General features: G+C 30.5%; 5 protein-coding genes across 5 annotated transcripts; 2 read left to right on the top strand and 3 right to left on the bottom strand.

The window, feature by feature from the left end:
- Positions 1-567: 567 nt before the first annotated feature.
- On the top strand, positions 568-5,839 carry LOC105251624 (activating signal cointegrator 1). The gene is made up of 10 exons (XM_020027630.2): positions 568-710; positions 825-937; positions 1,139-1,248; positions 1,328-1,427; positions 1,751-2,018; positions 2,166-2,451; positions 3,575-3,732; positions 3,804-3,925; positions 4,183-4,374; positions 4,471-5,839. Exons 1-10 carry the CDS (start codon positions 643-645, stop codon positions 4,542-4,544), a joined length of 1,491 nt encoding a protein of 496 aa, XP_019883189.2. The 5' UTR covers positions 568-642; the 3' UTR covers positions 4,545-5,839.
- Positions 5,840-6,793: 954 nt separating this feature from the next.
- LOC105251620 lies at positions 6,794-11,163 on the bottom strand. Its single transcript, XM_025414174.1, has 4 exons — positions 11,023-11,163; positions 9,281-9,480; positions 9,006-9,185; positions 6,794-8,934 (listed from the first exon to the last, which is right to left on the bottom strand). The coding sequence occupies exons 1-4, from the start codon at positions 11,153-11,155 to the stop codon at positions 7,528-7,530; spliced, it is 1,920 nt and encodes a 639-aa protein (XP_025269959.1). The 5' UTR covers positions 11,156-11,163; the 3' UTR covers positions 6,794-7,527.
- A 3,701-nt stretch (positions 11,164-14,864) lies between these two features.
- On the bottom strand, positions 14,865-16,282 carry LOC105251622 (DET1- and DDB1-associated protein 1). Its single transcript, XM_025414175.1, has 4 exons — positions 16,096-16,282; positions 15,698-15,836; positions 15,560-15,621; positions 14,865-15,038 (listed from the first exon to the last, which is right to left on the bottom strand). The coding sequence occupies exons 1-4, from the start codon at positions 16,096-16,098 to the stop codon at positions 14,931-14,933; spliced, it is 312 nt and encodes a 103-aa protein (XP_025269960.1). The 5' UTR covers positions 16,099-16,282; the 3' UTR covers positions 14,865-14,930.
- A 590-nt stretch (positions 16,283-16,872) lies between these two features.
- LOC105251625 (TBC1 domain family member 31) lies at positions 16,873-20,424 on the top strand. The gene is made up of 5 exons (XM_020027629.2): positions 16,873-16,956; positions 17,136-18,636; positions 18,993-19,465; positions 19,526-19,755; positions 20,090-20,424. Exons 2-5 carry the CDS (start codon positions 17,248-17,250, stop codon positions 20,374-20,376), a joined length of 2,379 nt encoding a protein of 792 aa, XP_019883188.2. The 5' UTR covers positions 16,873-16,956; positions 17,136-17,247; the 3' UTR covers positions 20,377-20,424.
- Positions 20,425-20,575: 151 nt separating this feature from the next.
- LOC105251623 (adenine phosphoribosyltransferase) lies at positions 20,576-22,251 on the bottom strand. The gene is made up of 5 exons (XM_011258567.3): positions 22,132-22,251; positions 21,650-21,830; positions 21,114-21,345; positions 20,942-21,020; positions 20,576-20,851 (listed from the first exon to the last, which is right to left on the bottom strand). Exons 2-5 carry the CDS (start codon positions 21,730-21,732, stop codon positions 20,709-20,711), a joined length of 537 nt encoding a protein of 178 aa, XP_011256869.2. The 5' UTR covers positions 21,733-21,830; positions 22,132-22,251; the 3' UTR covers positions 20,576-20,708.
- Positions 22,252-22,969: the final 718 nt, after the last annotated feature.

Here is a 22,969-nt window from a genome sequence, read left to right on the forward strand (position 1 = left end):
CATTATTTTGTACATAAAAGTATTAAGGTAAGATAATCGAAAAATGAATATTTTACAAGATATTTTATGGTTTACATAAAATTAAAAAATGATTTTAAGCCTCGTAACTCGAAAAGTACTTCATGGAAAAATAATTTATTATAGTGTTTTAGAAAGCTCTCGAAATAAGCTACAAGAATATGCAATGAAAAATAGGGGGTTCCATTTAAAAAAATGCACTTCCGGTCTAAATCGCCTATTTCCGGCCGGAATCAGAAATTGAAAATATCACCATTCGATAGAGCGCACCCGATTTATAAAGAAAATGTTTTTCCTTTTTTGAAATAACCACTTCTCTAGTTTTTAAATAGGTAGTACAGATGATCTGAAACACCCTGTATTTAACGTCGATAAAGACATTTATCGTTTGATTAGCTGACAATTTTTTGCAATTAAAGCACATTGCCAAGTAACAAATTTGAACACATAAATTTAAATATAATCGATATGAATCGAAATATCGATATATCTATCGAACATATCGATCACCTGTAGTATCGAAAGTCTAATATATAGGGTGACAAAATATAAAAGTATGTATGACAATACAATAGCTGTGAATTATCATTACTCATTTGTCAATCGTCGTTATTAGTCGTTATCATGGAAAAGTGGGTGAAAGAGAAATTGTCCGAATTATTGGACTTTCAGATTCAGGATGACTTTGTTCAGTAAGTGCCCAATGAAAGTATCCTAGATAATATATACATATATAAAAATTCTCCTCTCTGTATTTTATTTATTTGTCATATCGTGTCATATCACGTGCATTATGTCAATTTCAGATTCGTTATGCAAATAGAAAATGAGAGGGATTTGGAAAGCTATTTTGCAACTTTACTGGACAGCGGGAATCCAAAACACAGACAATTTGTCGTAGACTTCAAGAAACAACGTGGTGAGCAGATGAGTGGATGAATCTCAAGAAAATTAACGCATAATTTTTTTTTCACTTTTTCTTCAAAATTCTTCATTAAAATTAAAAATATCAGCTTTTAAAGGAAAAACTTTGGAAAAAAAATTATGCGTTAATTTTGCCCAGGAGTATATTTTTGACGGATAGACGAGAGAGGTTTACATCAAATTATGCAATTTCCAGCGTCTTATACCAATCAAATGGGTTATAAGAAAACGAATAATAGCGACAATGTGTCCAACAAACAGAATGAAAAGAAGAAGGGAAAAGCGAGGGGAAAGGAAAATGCACAGGTATTTTGTACTTTTCCAAAATTACTCAACGAGTTACTGTTAGAAAGTTATAAAGACCTTCCGCTGTTTTCTTGCACAGCTGCAAGAGACTGCAAAAGTTGAAACGAAGCCAGAGAAGACTGAAAAGAAGAAGACTAAATACGTTAATTTATTATCTCATGGAGATGTTCTTCTGAAAGGTATTTATAAAAAAAATCTGTATAATGTGTATACAAAGTAATCATTTATATAAATTATATAATTTAAATAAATATAATTTAATTTAAATAATTTAATTTAAATAAATATAATTTAAACAATTTAAATAAATTTATATAATTTATATAAATGATATACTTTTATATTTTTGTGACAATATTTATTCATTTATATAAATTATATAATTTAAATAAATATAATTAAAATAATTAAATTTAAATAAATATAATTTAAACAATTTAAATAAATGTATATAATTTATATAAATGATATACTTTTTTTGTATTTTTGTGACAATATTTAGGGAGACACAAGTGTAACTGTGAAGCAAAAAGACATGCGTTAATCAACAATTGCCTCAACTGCGGAAGAATAGTCTGTGCGCAAGAAGGTGCAGGACCATGCTTCTTTTGTGGAGAACTTGTTTGTTCTCCAAATCAACAAGTGGTACTTCAGAGCAAGACTAAACAGGCCGATAACTTGTACAACAAATTGATGGAACAAAAGCCAAATAAAAATTTTGAAGACTCCCTCAAACAAAGGGACAAGCTTCTTGAATTTGATCGCAACAGGTATATATGTTTGCATCTCTCAAAATCATTTATATTTATTTATATTTAATTAATAATTATAATTATTTATATTTATTTATATTTAATTAATAATTATATTTATTTATATTTATTTATATTTAATTAATCAATAATTATAAAAAATAGCGCCCGCCGTACCAAGGTGATTGATGACGAGTCGGATTATTATCAGTCAAATAATATTTGGCTTTCTGCTGAGGATCGTGAGAAGTTACGGAAGCAAGAATCGGAGGCACAAGCTCGTAAGCATGCCTCGCGTTTGGATAAAAGAGTCGCTATAGATTTTATGGGAAGAGTAGTCGATGATGAACAATTCAATGATTTACAATTGGAAGACCTTGGTGAAGCAATGTCGTACGACGACTCGGAAAATCCGAATATCTGTCCAACGATAGAATTTGACCGTCCAACAGTAAGATCGCGAATGTTTTATAATTAATAACAGTAAATTAGAAGTCCACTTCTGATTAATTTTCAACAATGAGCAATTTTCTGTTGTGTATTTTTCATTATATATCAATTATTATATTATAATCAATATCAATTATATAATTATTATATAAAATATTATATATAATTAATATCAATTATTGTACAGGGTATCCCAAAAATCCCGGACCGGTTGAATATTTCATAAACTATACACTTTAGAAAGAAATGTTTCAGACAAAAGATGTATGGCTTGAAGGGGGCCATCAGATAGTGGCAATGATTTGACATGGGAGAGTCACGTGTTGAAAATCACGTGAAGATCACCGTCAATTTCTTAAATGGAACTCCCTATTTTTTATTACATATTCGTGTAGCTTATCTCGAGAGCTTTCCAAAGCACTATAATAAAGTATTTCTTCATTGAGTACTTTTCGAGTTAGGAGGCTTGAAATCATTTCTTAATTTTACATAAACCATAAAATATCTTGTAAAATATTCATTTTTCGATTATCTTACCTTAATAATTTTATGTACAAAATAATGAGAGGAATCAATTGGTGTAAAGAAAAAACATAGTTGTTTTTAAGAAAAAAATATGTAATTTGCAATTAACAATTACATTTTTTTTAAAACAACTATGTGTTTTCTTTACACCAATTGATTCCTCTCATTATTTTGTACATAAAATTATTAAGGTAAGATAATCGAAAAATGAATATTTTACTAGATATTTTATGGTTTATGTAAAATTAAGAAATGATTTCAAGCCTCATAACTCGAAAAGTACTCAATGAAAAAATACTTTATTATAGTGCTTTGGAAAGCTCTCGAGATAAGCTACACGAATATGTAATAAAAAATAGGGAGTTCCATTTAAGAAATTGACGGTGATCTTCACGTGACTTTCAATGCGTGACTCTCCCATGTCAAATCATTGCCACTATCTGATATGGCCCCCTTCAGCCAACTTTTGTCAACTTTTACAACTTTTGTCTGAAACATTTCTTTCTAAAGTGCATAATTTATGAAATATTCGACCGGTCCAGGACTTTTGGGACACCCTGTATAATTATTTATAATTATTATATATATGTTATGCCAAGTTTATCGACATGGGAATGTTTGGAACAAGTAAAAAAAATGATACGTGGAATACAGAAAGCAGAATTCAAGATAAGGAATATTTAGAAATGTCTGATCAGGGCCTGTGTTTGAGCATGCATCAGCCTTACGCGTCGTTGCTGGTGGCAGGAATAAAAATGTGAGTTCATGGCAATTAAAAAAAGATAATTTGCACAGTCAGAATATCTGATACGAATCTATTGTTATCAGCCACGAGGGTAGAACTTGGTATTCTTCGCACAGAGGAAGATTATGGATAGCATCAGCTGCTAAGGTACCTTCCCCTGAGGACATATCCAATACACAGCATCTCTACAACATATTAAAAGATAGTTAGTAAAATATTCATCTTGAAATATTTTTTCTCAATTATAGTTTTACCTTATTTATATTTTTATTTATTTTATATTTTACCTTAATTATATTTTTATTTATTTTATATTTTACCTAAATTATAATTTTAATATCCTTATCTTATTTATATTTTTATTTATTTTATATTTTACCTTAATTATATTTTTAATATAATTAATTTAATTAAATATTTTTAATTTTAATTTTATAAATCCATCTTGATATGTCCTTTTAGGAACAATTAAGTTTCCTGAGACTTACCCCACAAGTTGCTTGTTAGGCTGTGTAACAGTGACAGATGTTCTGCCTCAGGAAGAATACAGAAAACTATATCCAGAAGGGGAAAGTGATAGTCCATATGTTTTCATATGCGAAAATCCTTACATGTTACCGATAAATTTTCACATCAAAGGAAAACATAAAATATGTAAGTAATCATAATATATATTTCCATTTTTTAATCTTTTCGCTTGCATTTCTATTAATTATGATTAATATAATATTGTCTTTTTTTATGTTGTAGATAAAATGGATAAGAAAATTCATCAAACTGCTTCCAAATATTTAGACAAAGTCATGCGAATGGTCAATAATTGATATTCTCGTACTAGTTTCTTTCTTATACTTCGTTTCCGTTCTGTTAAATTAAATAGAAAAATATTTTCCAGAGGTATATGTTTATTTGTATTAATAATTTAAAAATGTTACATGCATTCTATTAAAAATAATCATCTGCGTTTTGTACAAAAGTGTGAGTTCTCTCATACAATGCGTCTAATAAAAATTTTATCTAAATATATGCATACTTTACATTCAATTTCTTATTTGTATACAACAGATCATTATACAATTTACATAAACTTCACAAGATGTTACACTGTAACTGTTCATGCATGTTTTAATATCGTCTACCTATTTTATTTATCATTCTCTCATATATTTTGTCCATGAAAAAATATTACCGATATTCTATTATGGTTGTAAAGTCAGACTTTTATAAACGGTATTAAAAAATTATTTGTATCGAAATAGAGTATGTGTTTGAGATGCAAACACATTATCTAAGAAAAGCACGAAGATCATATTGTACTAAAGCTTCGCTTTTTCAAAAGTGTCAATTACGTTATTCATTAATATTTCAATGTTGCCTATAATCAAGCACAAATGTAACTATAAATATTGCAAGTCATTTCTCTTATTATTTTCAACATATTGAATTATGTGAATTAGGCTAAGTCAGTACAGTCGCAATAAAAATTTTACACATTTGTAAATTAAAGTACATTAGCTCAAGCATTGCTATAGAGCTCTCTGTTGAGCAAAGTTCCATTATCCCTCAAAACATTTCAATTAGCTAATGGTATACTTGGCTATGCGTATACGTACATAATATTTTATGCAACATTGATAAATTGTGGGAAACACGGCATTTTGCATATATATCTTACATATATAAAATTACATGTATCTTCAACAATAGTATATATCTCTAAAACAAGCTTAAATAAAGGGTAAAAACGTGTGTTGCAGAGATACGTTAACAAAAGATATCTAGAATAAGTAGAACGCATTTAATATTTTTTTTTAATGATTCTCAATGAATAAGGAATGTATGAATAAATATTTGTATAACAGTTTCTAAATAAATAGCTGTCTCTACGCAATTTTAATACAGATGTAGATACTATAAATTTCACCGATTACAATAGAATTTCACACATTTTCTTCTCATCATGTTTTATATCTTGGTTACATTTATAATTTTCTCTTGTAATAATATAGCGCAACATTTGTTAATATAATAATTATAACAACAATCCGAAACTAATAATGTAATAATTTTAGGTGTGTATTCTGGGAAAAAGGGGGAAAGAGCGAAGGGTTTAACATTTTGCGTTGTATCTTATCAAATTCGTTTTCAAAGTTTTACTGTAAAAAAAAATTCTTTAATCTTAATAACACTGTATAAACTACCATTTGTAAATCGAAACCGAGTTCCCTTTTTTTTTTAAGCGTGACAGATTTCGAGTAATTTAATGCTATATAAAATTTATTTATTATAGTAACAGTATCTTTTTCGATTAATTACAGCGTTCTTTTATAAAAATTAATTGTATTAAATTGATTTGTTTGTAAAAAATAAAATTTACTCCATGCATGACGATTTAATTTAAAAAGTAAATTGCACAAAAGTTACATACAGGGTGTTTCAGACCACCCGTGCCACTCATTTAAAAACTAGAAAAGTGGTTATTTCAAAAAAGTAAAAACAATTTCTTTATAAATCGAGTGCGCATTTTTTTAAATGGAACCCCCTATTTTTCATTGCATATTCTTGTAGTTGTTCTTACCTCGAGAGCTTTTCAAAACACTATAATAAATTATTTTTCCATGAAGTACTTTTCGAGCTATGAGGCTTGAAATCATTTCTTAATTTTATGTAAACTATAAAATATCTTGTAAAATATTCATTTTTCGATTATCTTACCTTAATACTTTTATGTACAAAATAATGAGAAGAATGAATTGTAAAGAAAACATACAGTTGTTTGTAAGAAAAAATATGGAATTGTTAATTGCAAATTACATATTTTTTCTTAGAAACAACTATGTGTTTTCTTTACACCAATTGATTCCTCTTATTATTTTGTATATAAAAGTATTAAGGTAAGATAATCGAAAAATGAATATTTTACAAGATATTTTACAGTTTATGTAAAATTAAGAAATGATTTCAAGCCTCATAATTCAAAAAGTACTTGAAGGAAAAACAATTTATTATAGTGCTTTGGAAAGCTCTCGAGATAAGCTACAAGAATATGCAATGAAAAATAAGGGGTTTCATTAAAAAAAATGCACTTCCGGTCTGAATTACCTATTTCCGGCCGGAACCAGAAGTTGAAAATATCACTATTCGATAGAGCGCACCCGATTTATAAAGAAAATGTTTTTACTTTTTTGAAATAACCACTTCTCTGGTTTTTAAATGGCTGGTACGAGTGGTCTGAAACATCCTGTATACGAGAAGAATAAACATATGATTAAATATTTGTCGAATAAGTAATGTTCCAGCGTTTCACGCATCTCTCAATTAATCTCGTGATATTGTTTTATAAACCTCGGCCTAATATCTGCGATTAAATTTTATTTTTTAATTACAATTTTTTAATTACCTCGCGTCGAATGCTATAGTAATACTAATAACAGTGATGCATGCGAAGTCAGTGCCTACTCGATACTCATTTAATAGGCCACACAACGTAACAATATCAATAAACGCTAAGAAAGTTTCTTATATTACAAGCTCCCTTTATCCTGCGCGAGATAAATTTTAAATAAATAGCTTTCTCTTCTTCATATACTTGATAAATTCATGTATACGCTAATATATATTTTATGCCTTTAAGTTTTCTGTATTCATGTTTCTCTTAGGTCGTTGGACAAGATTCACATTACAACTTCGTCCTTCAAGGATCCTATATCTTACACGCAAAATACCTTTGTGCAAACCTTTGTGAAAAATGTGCGAAAGCTCCCTTCCTCTTTCGCCAAGAGCTTCTCTCTCCTTCTCTCAGTCTGTTCATATGTACGTCGGGGAATCCTTCAGACTGGTATGGCAAGCATCACAGATAGAGACGTTCTTCTCGTTCACCAGCGTGCATTTCGGGCATTCCTTACCACCGCTGGCGAGCGGTTTATCCTCGTTTCCCTTGCACCTCGACTTGGCGCACATCTCGCAGATATCCCGATCAGCTGCGTTCAGATACGTGCACGTGGCGCAATTCCACTTCCTCTTGCTCGCCGCCTCCTCCTCCTCCTTCTCTCCCCTGCTCAATCGCGCGACATCGAGATTCTTGAGCGAATCCGCAATTTTCGCTATCTGATCCGAGGATTTGTGCGTTCGCGGAATCGGCAGAGTTTGGCTGTTGTGCTTTTTCTCCCTGTTATACGTTTCGGTGCTGTACCTATTCGAATCCGACAAATCGAAGGACGAGGACTTCTTCTTGAAGGGCAGAATATCCTGGTGACCCTTACCGTTCATCTCGACCGAGTCCACGTCATTCGCCTCGGTCCTGCTGCCGGTTCTTCTCTTCTCCAATCTATGCCCGCTGTACTTGTCCTCGTTCTCCGCTTGCCTGAGTGTCTTGTGCTTGAGCGCGCGCACGGGATCCAGCTCCTTCTTGTGCAACACGTCGTCCCGAACGTCGAGGTCTTTGTAATAGCCTAAGCTCTCGAGATTTCTGTACACAAAGTCCCACGAGCCGTCGTTATCGTAGCCGTCTCTACCAACGCTAGAGTTCAACTTGCCGACCACCTGCCTCTTGTCGTTTTTACCGTATTCGTGGTGGTCCCCCTCGCTCGAGGTCTGCCGTCTGTAGAAGTCCACCTCGTCCAGATCCGATATTCGGTGGGTTTGCGTAGGTTTGCGAGGAGCGTGAATTTTATCCGCGTAATTCGCAACCGATCCTGGCACGTCAAGCTCGATCAGCCTGCCAGTAGGCACTCGGGCCGCGTACGCTGGTAAAGTGGCGCAATACGGATGCGGCTGGCCAACGTTGCCGTAGAATTTACTCCCGTGGGACGCCAGGCAGCCGTAGCTGTTGCAACAATTGACAAAACCGTGATCGATGGGCTGGTAGAATCGATAACTGGCCGGTACCGCCACGTTTGTCGCGTCCTCGATGCACCGATAGTCCGCCGTTTGACAAACCGACGGCATCGTCGCGTTGTAACTGGCGTGCACGACTGGGTGATGATAGGGCAGAGGCAACGGCACGGTCTCGACGCTCGTTTGCTGCGGGTAGTAGATATCTTTGTAGCTGTCGACCTTCGCGCACCGGTTCTGATGCATCTTCTCGAGAAAGCGATAGTTGAGGGCTCGTATGGCCTGCTCGGGTGTACCGACGTGGCTCTCGCGAAATTCCAGGACCTCCAGCCAAGAGATGGTGTAGTTCTGCGACACGCTTTCCCATATTTGCTTCAAAATCTGAAATTCAAATTGACAGATTGGGGTATATTGTATACACTTGCAGTTGATTTACTTATCATCATCCTTACCTGACACTCTACAAAGGCTACAATAGCGTCCCTGCTGACATTTGAGACCTTGTCCGGATCAATCGGTCCGTCCAAGGTCAACACACCTAGACCAGTGTGCTTGTATCCCATTTGTTCAAACATTAATTCTGCACCTATGAGATTCGCCTCTACTTCATGCTTGTAATAACCACTGTACGTCTAAAATTTAATCAAATATGCATACAAGATTCGAATATGTTAAATTATGTTATTTCCAAACATGGAGCAATGACAATATTTTGTCAGCTAATCACCCTCACTGTCCTATATTCTTTTCGCCAAGGTTGTGCCAAAAGATTAGCCGCATACAGGGAAATTGCGCTCCAAGCAGTAGCTGCTCTGTATCCACTGAAATCCGTCACTGTAGCTGCTGATCTGTGCAAAATATCTGCTGTCTCTTGAAACACATATTTATTCTCATTGGGTACCAGGCAAAGGTATTCCTTTATAAAGCCTGAAATTAATATCATAGTCATTAATATATATATATATATATATATATATATATATATATATATATATATATATGTATATGTATATATACACATATATATTAATGAAATTTTACCCACCACTTATGAAACACCCTCTATATATATATACATTAATATATATATATACACATACAGGGTGGATCATTAACTCTGTCCACCTGGAATATCTCCGTTATTTTTAGAGATACAAAAATTTTGTACTTATAAAAGTTGTACAGTACCAAGAGGGTCGTAACATGCTACTAATTATTTTTTTGTAGGTGGTGGCGCTTCAGAGATTTCAAGGTCATTTCCATTTTTTTAAATGGAACCCCCTATTTTTTATTATCTATTCTTATAGCTTATCTCGAGAGCTTTCCAAAACACTATAATAAAATATTTCTTCATTGAGTACTTTTTAAGTTACGAGGATTGAAATAATTTCTTAATTTTACATAAACCATAAAATATCTTGTAAAATATTCATTTTTCGATTATCTTACCTTAATGCTTTTATGTACAAAATAATGAGAGGATCAATTGGTGTAAAGAAAACATACAGTTGTTTTTAAGAAAAAATATGAAATTGTTAATTGCAAATTACATATTTTTTTTAAAAACAACTATTTTTTCTTTACATCAATTGATTTCTCTCATTATTTTGTATGTAAAAGTATTAAGGTAAAATAATAAAAAAATGAATATTTTACTAGATATTTTATGGTTTATGTAAAATTAAGAAATGATTTCAAGCCTCATAACTCGAAAAGTACTCATGAAGAAATACTTTATTATAGTGTTTTGGAAAATTCTCGAGATAAGCTATAAGAATAGGTAATAAAAAATGAGGGGTTGTATTTAAAAAAATGGAGAAGACCTTGAAATCTCTGAAGCGTCTCCACCTACAAAAAAATTATTACAACTTTTATAAGTACAAAATTTTTGTATCTCTAAAAATAACGGAGATATTCTAGATGGACAGAATTATTGGTCCACCCTGTATACAGGTTGTATCTGCAATGATGCACTAAACTTTAGGAACGTATTCTAGAGATCAAAATAAGACTTTTTTTTCCTATAAATATGGGTCTGCAAATGAATCCCCTCCGAGCTAGAAACCCCTAAAGTTTGTGGAAAAATTAAAAATTTGCTGCATTTCAGAAAAAAAAAGTTTTGATATTACCTATCACTCTCTCTTGAGAGTTAAATAAATTTACGTTGCGCGCGTTTGGTCAATCTCACACATTTTCGAATATTAGCTCTAGAATACGCTCCTAAAGTTTAGTGTATCATTTCAGATACGATGTTATATATTAATTATATTATTATAACTTATTTATTAGTTATATTATTATTATATTATTATAACTTATATATTAGTTATATTATTATTACATTATTGTAACTTATACATCAGTTATATTATTATTACATTATTGTAACATATTAATTATATTACAGTTCTCGATATCAAAATATATATAAAATACACATACAAGTAGGCAAAGTCCGACACACATTACCTTCCAATTTGTGTCGTTGTTGCAGCTTCAATGGACTGTCATCCGTTTGCAAGTACACCAAATGACTCTGCTCCAATTTCATGCTAATCTCTTGTAGCCTGTCTTTGCCCCTGATTATTACATCATTTGCCATTTTTGCCCCTGCAATTACAACAATAAATTAATATCCTAACGATATTTTCAAGGCATAAATTGCCCTTTAACTTCCACGTATCCACATGACTATAGGAAAGATATGAAGAGTATCATTGCGCAAGGTTCCAAAACTTGATTGAAAAACTTGTATGGGGACTTGTATTGATATATTGGAGAAAAATACACGTCGACACGAGGTGTTGCGATTGAAAGCAAGATACGGGAATCCAGTAGACCTGGTGTCTTGCGAGCACGTTACCTCCTAGAAATCTGATTTTGGGGCAGATTCCCGATTCAAAGCACGGCCAGCTCCAACCTAAAAATAAATCCTATATTTAGTAACGGAATCGCATCGGGGCTCTGTAAACGCGATGACAGATTCGCGATTACTTGGCGCGGATTTTCCATGTCAGGTCGCACGATCCACCGGATAGATGCGACAAATCGAAATAATCTGCCTGCCCGTTACATCTCTCTTTCTCTCTCTCTCGTTCCGTCCGTAAACTGTAAATATTTTTCGCCAGTTTTTTTTCTGCCCCTTGGTTATGTCGCGTTACATCATGCATGAAGTACGAAGCGGACACGAGATCTGACGTTGGCGCCGAGTCGTCTCTTCGAGACGCAACTCCACCAAATGGAAATTACGCGAAACTTTTGGAAACTGCAAATTTCAAACTTCAAACATAAATTGAGGATATAGAAATTTGAAAAAAAAAGTATTACAGAAAAAATATATCTACGATAAACAAAGTCGTGCGTAAAATTATCTTTTACGTACCTGGTATATCATTTTTTATATCGATATACAGGGTGTTTCAGACCACTCGTACCACCCATTTAAAAACTGGAGAAGTGGTTATTTCAAAAAAATAAAAACAATTTCTTTATAAATCGAGTGCGCATTTTTTTAAATGGTACCCCCTATTTTTCATTGCATATTCTTGTAGCTTACTTGGAGAGCTTTCCAAAACACTATAATAAATTATTTTTCTATGAAGTACTTTTTGAATTACGAGGCTTGAAATCATTTCTTAATTTTACATAAACCATAAAATATTTTGTAAAATTTTCACTTTTCGATTATCTTACCTTAATACTTTTATGTACAAAATAATGAGAGGAATCAATTGGTGTAAAGAAAACACATAGTTGTTTCTAAGAAAACGTGTGAAATTGATCAAACGCGCGCAACGTAAATTTATTTTTCTTTCAAGAGAGGATGATAGGTAACATCAAAACTTTTTTTTTTCTGAAATGCAGCAAATTTTTAATTTTTTCCCCAAATTTTAGGGGCCTTTAGCTCGGAGGGGGTTCATTTGCAGATCCATATTTATAGGAAAAAAAAGTGTTATTTTGATATCTAGAATACGCTCCTAAATTTTAATGCATCATTTCAGATACACCCTGTATACAGGGTGGACCAATAACTCTGTCCATCTGGAATATCTCTGTTATTTTTAGAGATACAAAAATTTTACACTTGTAAAAGTTGTACGGTACTAAGAGGGCCGTAATATGCTACTAATAATTTTTTTGTAGGTAGAGGCGCTTCAGAGATTTCAAGGTCATCTCCATTTTTTTAAATGGAATCCCCTATTTGTTATTACCTATTCTTATAGCTTATCTCGAGAACTTTCCAAAACACTATAATAAATTATTTTTCCATGAAGTATTTTTTGAGTTACGGGGCTTGAAATCATTTCTTAATTTTACAAAAATCAAAATTATTTTGAAATCATTTCTTAATTTTATACCATAAAATATCTTGTAAAATATTTATTTTTCGATTATCTTATCTTAATACTTTTATATACAAAATAATGAGAGAAATCAATTGATGTAAAGAAAAAATAGTTGTTTTTTTAAAAAAAATATGTAATTTGCAATTAACAATTTCATATTTTTTCTTAAAAACAACTGTATGTTTTCTTTACACCAATTGATTTCTTTCATTATTTTGTACATAAAAGTATTAAAGATAATCGAAAAATGAATATTTTACAAGATATTTTATGGTTTGTGTAAAATTAAGAAATGATTTCAAGCCTCATAACTCGAAAAGTACTTAATGGAAAAATAATTTATTATAGTTTTGGAAAGCTCTCGAGATAAGCTACAAGAATATGTAATGAAAAATAGGGGATTCCATTTAAAAAAATGCACTTCCGGTCTGAATCGCCTATTTCCGGCCGGAATCAGAAGTTGCAAATATCACCATTCGATAGAGCGCATCCGATTTATAAAGAAAATGTTTTTCCTTTTTTGAAATAACCACTTTTCTAGTTTTTACATGGGTGGTACTGGTGATCTGAAATACCCTGTATAACAGGAAAAATTTATTCATATAATACTATTTTTTTGTTTTCGGAAATTATATTGAATGAGTAAATAATATACAGGGTGTTCCAGACTTAACGAATTAGCCGTTAATAGTCGATTCCTCAGACGAAAATTCTAATACTAAAAATGTTGAGGAAGACTTCATAAAAATGTCCAAACTATTGACTATTGTTGCATGGAAAATACAATCGCGTTCACTGCAGAATCCTATTTTTTATTTTATATTCATCCCTATATCGATATCGATATTATCGCGTTGTACGCAGGTCCCTTGATGTGCTATGTTGTGAGCATAGGAAAATGTAACACGCCGATTGGTAATCTTTATTCTTTTAGCGCCGAAACTATATCTTCCTCAACATTTTGGTATTAAGATTTTCGTTTCCTAATGATCTCTAAGAATCTACCATTAATGGTTGATTCGTTAAGTCTTGGACACCCTGTATATATGTATATAAAAAAATGTGGAAAGATATTGCACTTGGGATTTAAACAAAGTCATAAATCGTGAAATTATCTTTTAAGCACTGATATAAAATCACTTTGATTTATATCGATGTATGACACAGGCAAAAATTATCATATGATAATAATATTTGTTTGTTTTCAGAAATTATATCGAATAAATAATATTTGTATATGTAATTTGCAAAAAATATATAATTACGATTCAAGTTTTAATTATTTATAGAGATTTAAGAGTCAGAAATACTTAAGAGAAAATTCAAATTTTTATTATTTAATAATTAATAATGTAGAATTTTGTTTTATTTTGCATAGATTTATTTAGTATTTTTTGTAAAACAGATTCACACAAATTTATTTTATTTCATAACAAGATAAATGCTTTCTTAGCTTCTGCTCCAAATAATAACTCGAAATAATAATAATCTATTTTGTTGCACATATATCGTCTATCCTAAATTTCGCTTTTTTCTCGATAATAAATAACTTCTATAAAGGAAAAAATATACAAACATCAATATACAGCAATGATTGCTTCATTTAAAATTGCTGCAATATAATGTATGACAATTCAAATATCTAATATGATTGTACATGATTGAGATGCGAACGCGATTAAAAATAAATCACAATAAAAACATGTAATATATATATGTATGTATCATTTTGTGATATTTTGTACACATCTACATTTATAAATAAAATCCATATCAAAAAAATGTATATGTGTAAATTTCTTAAAAAAGATTATCGAAAATGATACATTCTTTACTTTCAATTCCATAAATTTAATCAATAAAATAGTTTCATACTATAAACACATTTCTGTCTGTGAATAATTGATACAGATCATATATAAATGTCGATTATTTAAGAATATTATATATATATATATATATATATATATATATATATATATATACACATATATATGGATGTATGTATGTATGAAAAATGTGCAACGTATCTTAAAGACTGTTATTCAAATCGAGACGCGGCCTTTTACTGCGCACTGTCGATGCATCATCCTGAGCGTCACCATTAGTGGACAAGAATTCTCTTTTCCTGTCTATGCTCTAAAAAAAAGTTTATATTCAATTAAAAATATAATTAAATTATTTGATAAAAATAATTAGTAATAACATATATAATAATTAATAACATATTATTATTAGAAGAAATATATTATATAACTTTAAATATAATAAATATATTATATTTAATAATATATTTATTATATTTAAATAATATAATTATATTTAAATAGTATATTTATTATATAATAAATATTATATTTAATTATATTTAATAATATATTTATTATATTAAATTATTTAATTATATAATTTAATAATATAATTACAATTATAAACATAATGATAATGCTTTACTAATTGTAAGTCTCTGTAAATATTTTTGTATCTTTATGTAGCAAACATTACTTTAAAATTGATATGTAAAATTGATATCCTTTGTTTTATAGACACATATATAAATTTTTATTTCAGCAATATTCATATAGCTTATCAATTCAGGTCTTATCAATTTATCTATTATATAATTTCTATTATAATTTATCTATATAATTTCTTTTTACCTTCTTATCCCACTGTTGATGCAGATACCTCAACAGAATAGTGGTTTTTTCAGTGACTATAACTGAGCAAAAATATAAAATAATTTTATTACATGCATACATAATATATTAGTCTGTATAATTACAATTTACACATACTTTGCTCTGAAGGATAATCCTTAGTCGGAAGATAAACCGATGGTCTCTTGACACACGTTCGATTGCCATTATCTGTATGAAAGTTTGCAAAGTTGTTTTCATCATGCGATGGGAGTCCCTTCAAAAACTCAGCAACAGACTGCGAACAGGTTTTAATGCAAAATTTATATAGACATATTTTATTCGATACCATATAATACATCTCAATAGAAGTTATCATGAAAAAGAAACTTAAAATCGAGAGAAATCCTCAAAATATTTATAAAGTTCAGAAATACTATACATGTAAAAGATATGCTACTTGGATGTAAACATTGTCCCCTCAAGTGTCCACTGTGATATACAATATCTGAAATCATCAAGAAAAAAATCAAACCAACGATCTTTACACTTCTTACCATTATGAATGAATTATCTGTTGACTACAGGATTCAAGAATCGCCCACTTGGAAAAAAAAGAGGCCTTTTAGGCGACTAAATTGACATGAAGGAGGCTGTCGTTGCTTCGGTCCGAGAAATAAGCATAGAATATCTCGCGAAATGAGAGGGCACTCGCGACAACCATTTTGCGACTCTTGCAAATCAGATTCGGATATCCGGACCCGAGTAAACAATCGATCAATTTTCCTCGCCCGTCTTTTCCAGAAAAAAACAGTTAGGGGATAAATTATAATTAGTAATTATTTAATATAAATTTAACGTAAATTCATTTTTCCCATTTTATTTATCATCAGCCAGTTAGATTCTGCATTATTTATCGTTGGTAAAAACGAGAACTGACAAATCAACAGCTGATAATTCACGATACAATTATCATCGATTTGCGTGAAATTGTCAAATTATTTCTTGTAGAAAGAAGAAAGAAAGAATTATATCATATGTGAGTTTTATTATATTTTTATATTATTATATTTTATATTATTATATTTTATATTTCATCTATTTCTTGTATTTATACTATTTTTTTGCTATGCATTTATATATTTTTTTACTATGTATTTATACTATTTTTCTATCTATTTTAGGCATAATTTATACATAATTAGTAATTATTTAATATAAATTTAACGTAAATTCATTTTTTCTCTTTTTATTTATCATCAGCCAATTAGATTCTGTATTATTTATCATTGGTAAAAACGACAACTGACAGTTCGACAGGTGATAATTCACGATACAACTGTCATCGATTTGACGTGACGCGTTGCGTGAAATTGTCGAAATATTTCTTGTAGAAGAAAGAAAGAATTATATCATGTGTGAGTTTTATATTTTTCTATTATTATAATTTATATTATTATATTTTATATTTCATCTATTTCTTATATTTATACTATTTTTTTTGCTATGCATTTATATATTTTTTTATTATGTATTTATACTGTTTTTTTTGCTATGTATTTATACTTATTTTTCTCTCTATTTTGATATTTTCCAGCACAATTGGAAAGAGCAACATATAATGATGATGCTGGAACAAAGGGAGAATCTCTGGGAAAATTATATTGAATAATTATATCGAATAATTATATCTATAATTACCTCCTACAATGCATAGCGGTTGGAATAAGTTGATTAAGAGCAATGATAGTTTCAGATACGAGCCTAGAGCCAGTGTCGAGAAACGATATTGCACAGCCAGGCTCGGTTTCACGCAAATGTCCTTTGACTACGACGAGGAATACCTGATCGCAGTGGACACCAAAGGATACCTGCATTGCGTCGAATTGTCAGATGAAATTCCATGTTACAAAGTATTCGGGAAAGTCGGACGATCCACATTTCTGGCATTCAATCCTGTATCCGAGGGAGAAATATTGATAGGACTCGATACAGGCGATATAAAGATCTGGAAGCTTCACGCAGACGTCAACGAGTTCTGTCTGTTATCTGGTCATAGATTAGCAGCGACACACGTTTCCTTTTACAGGAATTATTGCCTAACCGGCTCCAGGAACGAGGTGATAATATGGGACCTGCGGTCTTACAGCAAAGCTCATCAGTTAAAGGTTGATGTAAAGAACGCTGTGATCAAGAAAGCTGCCTTTTCCAACGCGGGTCACATTGTTGTGCTGTATCTCAATGATACCATGCAAGCCTGGACACTTGAACAATTGCACAGAGACATCAAGATCGACACAAGCACATTCGGGGTGCGTTATATCAAGGATTTTGTCTTCACCAGAGATGCAAGAGCCATGATAATGGCTGGCGCAGGAAGCATAAGCGTTCTGAACACGTATGATTGGAGCTTGCTGAAGAAGCTACAGTTATCTAAGAATTTTGCCGAGGCCAGACAATTATCAGTTGTCCCGTATCCATTGGATGGTGGAGCGAACAAAATTGTCGCGTTTCTATCTTCCAAATGCACTCTTCAGTTTTGCGATATAAATGAATCAAATTTTCTCCACACATCTATCTCCATCGATAGAGTTAAAAAATTTGCCATTTCGTCTGCCGGCAGATATGTAGCCTACATAGACCAGGAAGGGTGTTTGAATATAACGTATGCGGATAAAATAATTTCGAGAAAATTATTTTCTCACCAACCGAGAAAACCATCAGAGCCACGTAGACTCCAGGCGCACAAGATAAGCGATCATTTGGAGTGCGTTAGACAGAGTATGAAACGAGAGTTGGATACGGAACGATTAATGTCTATTTTAAAGGAATTTGGGGAATTCCCAAATAAATATCGCACGCTCATTTGGTCCACTATTTTAAAACTACCGGCCAACAAGAGTGCATACGTTGCCTTGGCAAGTAAGGTGACTCGTGGAAAATTTACGTCAAGTACTTCGAAAGATCATCCCCTGGCGGACAAAGGCAGGGCGTCATTGCTGGCCATGACGATGGATTGCCTGTTGCAATGGTATCCATTGCTAATACAAAGTCCGTTTCTCCCCAACTTGATTTTTCCATTTCTAGTCGTATTTCAGGTATTATTTTATTTATTCTGTTATTATTCTATTATTATTTATTTATTCTATTATTACTATTATATTATTATTTTATTTATTCTATTATTTATTTTATTTATTCTATTATTTATTTTATTTTGAATGTGTATTTTTTATCAACATGAACCAAGATATTTAATTTTGTTAATTATTTTATTTATTCTATTATTTATTTTATTTATTATATTTATTCTATTATTATTTTATTTATTCTATTATTTATTTTATTTATTATATTTATTCTATTATTATTTTACTTATTCTATTATTTATTTTATTTTAAATGTGTGAGTATTTTTTATCAACATGAACCAAGATATTTAATTTTGTTTCAGAAAGACCCCCTACTTGCCTTTGAGTTGATTTTAAGCATATTACTAAATTACTGTCAAAAATGGTTTGAATACCATCCATTGCCCCCACTGAACGTCCTTGGAATTATTGAAAATATTCTCTTGGAGGCAGACCCTGCGCTACTAAATATCTTCTGCGAACATGGAATAACGACTAGCGAATATGCGTGGCCGTTACTGCAGACTGCCATGAGCGAAGTGTTATCGGGAGATGAATGGTTAATTCTGTGGGACCATTTAATATCTCTTCAGAAACCCTCCCTCCTATTGATGTGTGTCGTTGCTTATAATATTTATTCGAGAGAAAATATAATTTCCTTGATAAAGTCACGTTCTGGAGATATCGAGACTTTTTATAGCACACAAAGTCACATTAGAGCCAAGGATTTATTGAAGATTGCGAGAAGATTAGATCAAGAGATACCGGAACGAGTACATCCTAATCGTTATCTAAGGTATTATTGTGTAGTGTACGCAACAATCATGTATTTATTAATATTGGAAATTTATTTCAGGGATAAACTGTTGCAATTAAATCATATTGGGCCTTATCCTTCGTTTATAAAGAAGGAATATCCAAAATTCCTCGCTGAGAATCTCAGCATTGCGGATTTGAGAAAATTGAAAATACAAGAACAACATTTGCAAGAGTGTAATCGTAAGATTGTAGAACGTGCCGATAGAAAGAGATTATGCACAGAGACTAAAGCTTTTGCGAGACAAATTCATGAAACAAGATTAAATGGTATATAATTCATATATTTTTCTCTTCATTTCTCATATTTTCTCGCCTTAATCTTGATAGCATATATTTAATTACAATTCATATAACATTTAGTTTTTATTATTTTAGTAATATAATTATAAATTATAATTATATTTTAGTAATATAAATTATAATTATATTTTAGTAATATAAATTATATTTTAGTTATATAATTATATTTAGTATTATAATTATATTTTAGTAATATAATTATAATTATAAAGTATTATTTTAGTAATATAATTATAATTATTAAAGTAATATAATTATAAATATGGAAGGAAATTTCACTAATCAATGGTTTTTATTTCAGAGGTAAAAAAATGCTTTCAAGAATATATTAATAATTTAGATTGGAATTTTGATAAATTTACACCAGATGCGAGAGTAGAAAACTCTTACTGTCATTTGTATAAAAATAATGACTTGGAAAAAATACAAGAATGTAATAAATGCAAGATTAAGGAAGATGGCATCTCAAATTCTGAAGACAGCAAATCAAAGAATCATGAAAAATTGCAGCAAGATGTAATAAAACTCGAATATGAAGTACAAAGTTTTCTAGATTCACTGAGATCATGTAGATCAGAAGTTAGATAATGGAAAAGTTAATCTCGTCAAATTTAGATAAAATAAAGTACTTTAACATAATCATTGATATATATAAATAATTACATTTTAGTTGTATATATGTATTTTAAAAAATTATATATACAATTTTATTTATACAAATTTACTTTTTTACATTGTATATAAAATATAAAAATCATTTATTTATGTATATACAAATATAAAAGAATATTCATTTTTTCTTATCTATTTTTGGAAATGTTATACGGCAGGAATGCAAGCGGTAATACATGTTACTGTATTACATTATTATGCTCAATTGTCTATGCTTTGTACTTATCAATTTTTTAAAAAATTATCTATTAATCATCGTATTTTAAAAAAGAATGTAGAGGAACTTCAATCTTGTCTCGGCCTTTTAACGAAGTCAATTCTATTATCACCAAGCATTCAACTACATTAGCTGCTACGGATTTTAGCAATTGAACAGCAGCAGACATTGAACCTTCAAATATATATTTCATTCATTCTTAACATTTATATATTCTAATTAATATATACATATCATAAAATTAAAAACTATTTCGCACTTTACCTCCAGTTGCCAGCAAATCGTCAACAATAAGCACTCTAGTTCCATTGGTAATCAAGTCTGATTGCAATTCAAATGTGGCCTGTAAAAGTAGGATAAAATTCATGTATAAATTATATATAAACAAAAATTTTTCCAAGTCACAGTCAACATTGTGTAAAACTTTTTAACTTACTTCGCCATATTCTAGGACATATTTTTGTTGAACGACTTTCCCTGGAAGTTTCCCTTTTTTTCTAATAGGTAAAAACGGCTTGCCTAATTCCATGCAGATCATAGGGCCAAAGAGAAAGCCACGCGAGTCTAATCCTACAATCAGATCTACTTCGAGGAATAAAATATGCTCCACAATTAAATCCTTCATCGCTCTTAGCGCTGTGATGTTTTGAAATACACCAAATATGTCTCTGAAAATGAGTGACTTAATAAATATAAAAAACGAAAGAATTGATATTAATTTAATTAAAAAAATAATAATGATAATAATGATAAAGTATATTAATAATTAAAATATATTAATATTCTTAATTAATTAATATATTTAATATATAAAATATATTAATTATTCATACAAAATATATTAATAATTAAAATATATTAATAACAATAATAAATATATAATAATAATTATATAATTAAAATATTTTTCTATCTTTCTCGTGTAATCTTTTTGGAAATTTTCTCGCCTTTTTTTTTTCAATATTGACTTACCGAAAAGTCACTCCAGGTTCAGGAAAATTGGGATAAGCTTTTATAGCATTCTTCAATATTTGCAATTTATCGTTCTTGTCCATATTTGTGATGTGTATAATTGTACTTTAATAAAAAAGCTAACGACTATGAAATGGTACGTCGAAATAATTGACAATGTCGATCTTCTCTAAAATTTACACTAAAATTTGGAGTTTATTAGTTACACTTATATATCACGAATTTCTGGCGTATCAGCTCGCGAATTATCAGTTTGATAAAATATTTGTTTTGTCTAAATTGGATTTAAAATATAAGGTTATCTCGGAATTATTGAGATTATTCAAAGTATAATGACTTTGACCTTAGCCGCTCATTTTCCAATTTAGGGACCGTGAAATCACGGTTCCTGTTCTTAAAACGGGGGGATGACAAAAGTGGGAGATACTTAATAATTTCATTTGTCAAAATTTAGTAAATCTGCTCATTTTCACAATTTTTACCTCGTTTTAAAAACCGTAATAGGCCTCTTAAAAAAAAAAACTGTTAAAAACTATCACGTGAGTAAAAATAAAGGTAGATAAAAGATCTGTTGAGTGATGCGCATGAACGACATGTGATTCATTCCATTTTACTCCACGCGTATGCGTGGAGATCGCTCCTCCCACCATCACGCATGCGCCAAAGGTAGAAAACAAATTGTTTTAAAGTTCGCGTTAAAGACGTTCGCGTTTCGGGCGTTAAGCTTATTATTAGATAAAAATTCAAACCTTTGATATTTAGCAAGAATAATAACATTGTGATCGTTCTTACAAAATTCGTGGTATGTTATCGGTCATTAAAAAAAGTTATTAACGATGAAAAATCTTTTTTTTAACATAGGCTGTTATGAAAAACCATAACTTTTTATGTTTCAAATTTATGAAAAAAATATTATTAGAATAGATACGATGACAAATAATGTTTTGAAATATCCTTTGAATCATAATATTATTATCATAAAAAAAAGGTGTTATCGTACGTTTGAATTATTTATTAACAATTACAATTAGTACTACTACTGTACTATTCGTCTACCTGACAGGTGAGAGAGGTTAGATGCCGGTGATGAAACTGATAAATCACAAGTTTTTATTTTTTTAACACTTTGTAAGTGATTATCTCGCCACAATTTTTGTTTTTGAGAAACAAATTTTCTCTTTAAAATTCCATGATTATTTCTAACGTTGTAATAATTACTTTTATTATTATTCATGTCATGTATTAGTATTCGTGTGTTTTTGTCAAATTAATTATTTTAGTTTTTTGCGATAATTAATCAACAAATAATTTTAATAAGTC

The sequence above is a fragment of the Camponotus floridanus genome, unplaced genomic scaffold, assembly GCF_003227725.1.
Source record: "Camponotus floridanus strain SB8 unplaced genomic scaffold, Cflo_v7.5 scaffold79, whole genome shotgun sequence".
Taxonomy (NCBI): Eukaryota; Metazoa; Arthropoda; class Insecta; order Hymenoptera; family Formicidae; genus Camponotus; species Camponotus floridanus.

What these genes read in the sequence shown, in the direction of transcription:
- LOC105251623 (XM_011258567.3), bottom strand. Translation starts at nt 21,732, where the DNA reads ATGGACAAGAACGATAAATTGCAAATATTGAAGAATGCTATAAAAGCT. An exon ending in GAACCTGGAGTGACTTTTCG is followed by an intron (nt 21,346 to 21,649) that starts GTAAGTCAATAT and finishes ACTCATTTTCAG; the next exon opens with AGACATATTTGGTGTATTTC. An exon ending in ATGTCCTAGAATATGGCGAA is followed by an intron (nt 21,021 to 21,113) that starts GTAAGTTAAAAA and finishes CTACTTTTACAG; the next exon opens with GCCACATTTGAATTGCAATC.
- LOC105251622 (XM_025414175.1), bottom strand. An exon ending in GGATTATCCTTCAGAGCAAA is followed by an intron (nt 15,622 to 15,697) that starts GTATGTGTAAAT and finishes ATTTTTGCTCAG; the next exon opens with TTATAGTCACTGAAAAAACC. An exon ending in ATCAACAGTGGGATAAGAAG is followed by an intron (nt 15,039 to 15,559) that starts GTAAAAAGAAAT and finishes ACTTTTTTTTAG; the next exon opens with AGCATAGACAGGAAAAGAGA.
- LOC105251625 (XM_020027629.2), top strand. Translation starts at nt 17,248, where the DNA reads ATGCATAGCGGTTGGAATAAGTTGATTAAGAGCAATGATAGTTTCAGA. An exon ending in CATTTCTAGTCGTATTTCAG is followed by an intron (nt 18,637 to 18,992) that starts GTATTATTTTAT and finishes ATTTTGTTTCAG; the next exon opens with AAAGACCCCCTACTTGCCTT. An exon ending in TCATGAAACAAGATTAAATG is followed by an intron (nt 19,756 to 20,089) that starts GTATATAATTCA and finishes TTTTTATTTCAG; the next exon opens with AGGTAAAAAAATGCTTTCAA.
- LOC105251620 (XM_025414174.1), bottom strand. Translation starts at nt 11,155, where the DNA reads ATGGCAAATGATGTAATAATCAGGGGCAAAGACAGGCTACAAGAGATT. An exon ending in AAGAATATAGGACAGTGAGG is followed by an intron (nt 9,186 to 9,280) that starts GTGATTAGCTGA and finishes ATTAAATTTTAG; the next exon opens with ACGTACAGTGGTTATTACAA. An exon ending in TAGCCTTTGTAGAGTGTCAG is followed by an intron (nt 8,935 to 9,005) that starts GTAAGGATGATG and finishes TTTGAATTTCAG; the next exon opens with ATTTTGAAGCAAATATGGGA.
- LOC105251624 (XM_020027630.2), top strand. Translation starts at nt 643, where the DNA reads ATGGAAAAGTGGGTGAAAGAGAAATTGTCCGAATTATTGGACTTTCAG. An exon ending in CTTGAATTTGATCGCAACAG is followed by an intron (nt 2,019 to 2,165) that starts GTATATATGTTT and finishes TATAAAAAATAG; the next exon opens with CGCCCGCCGTACCAAGGTGA. An exon ending in CAAAGGAAAACATAAAATAT is followed by an intron (nt 4,375 to 4,470) that starts GTAAGTAATCAT and finishes TTTATGTTGTAG; the next exon opens with ATAAAATGGATAAGAAAATT.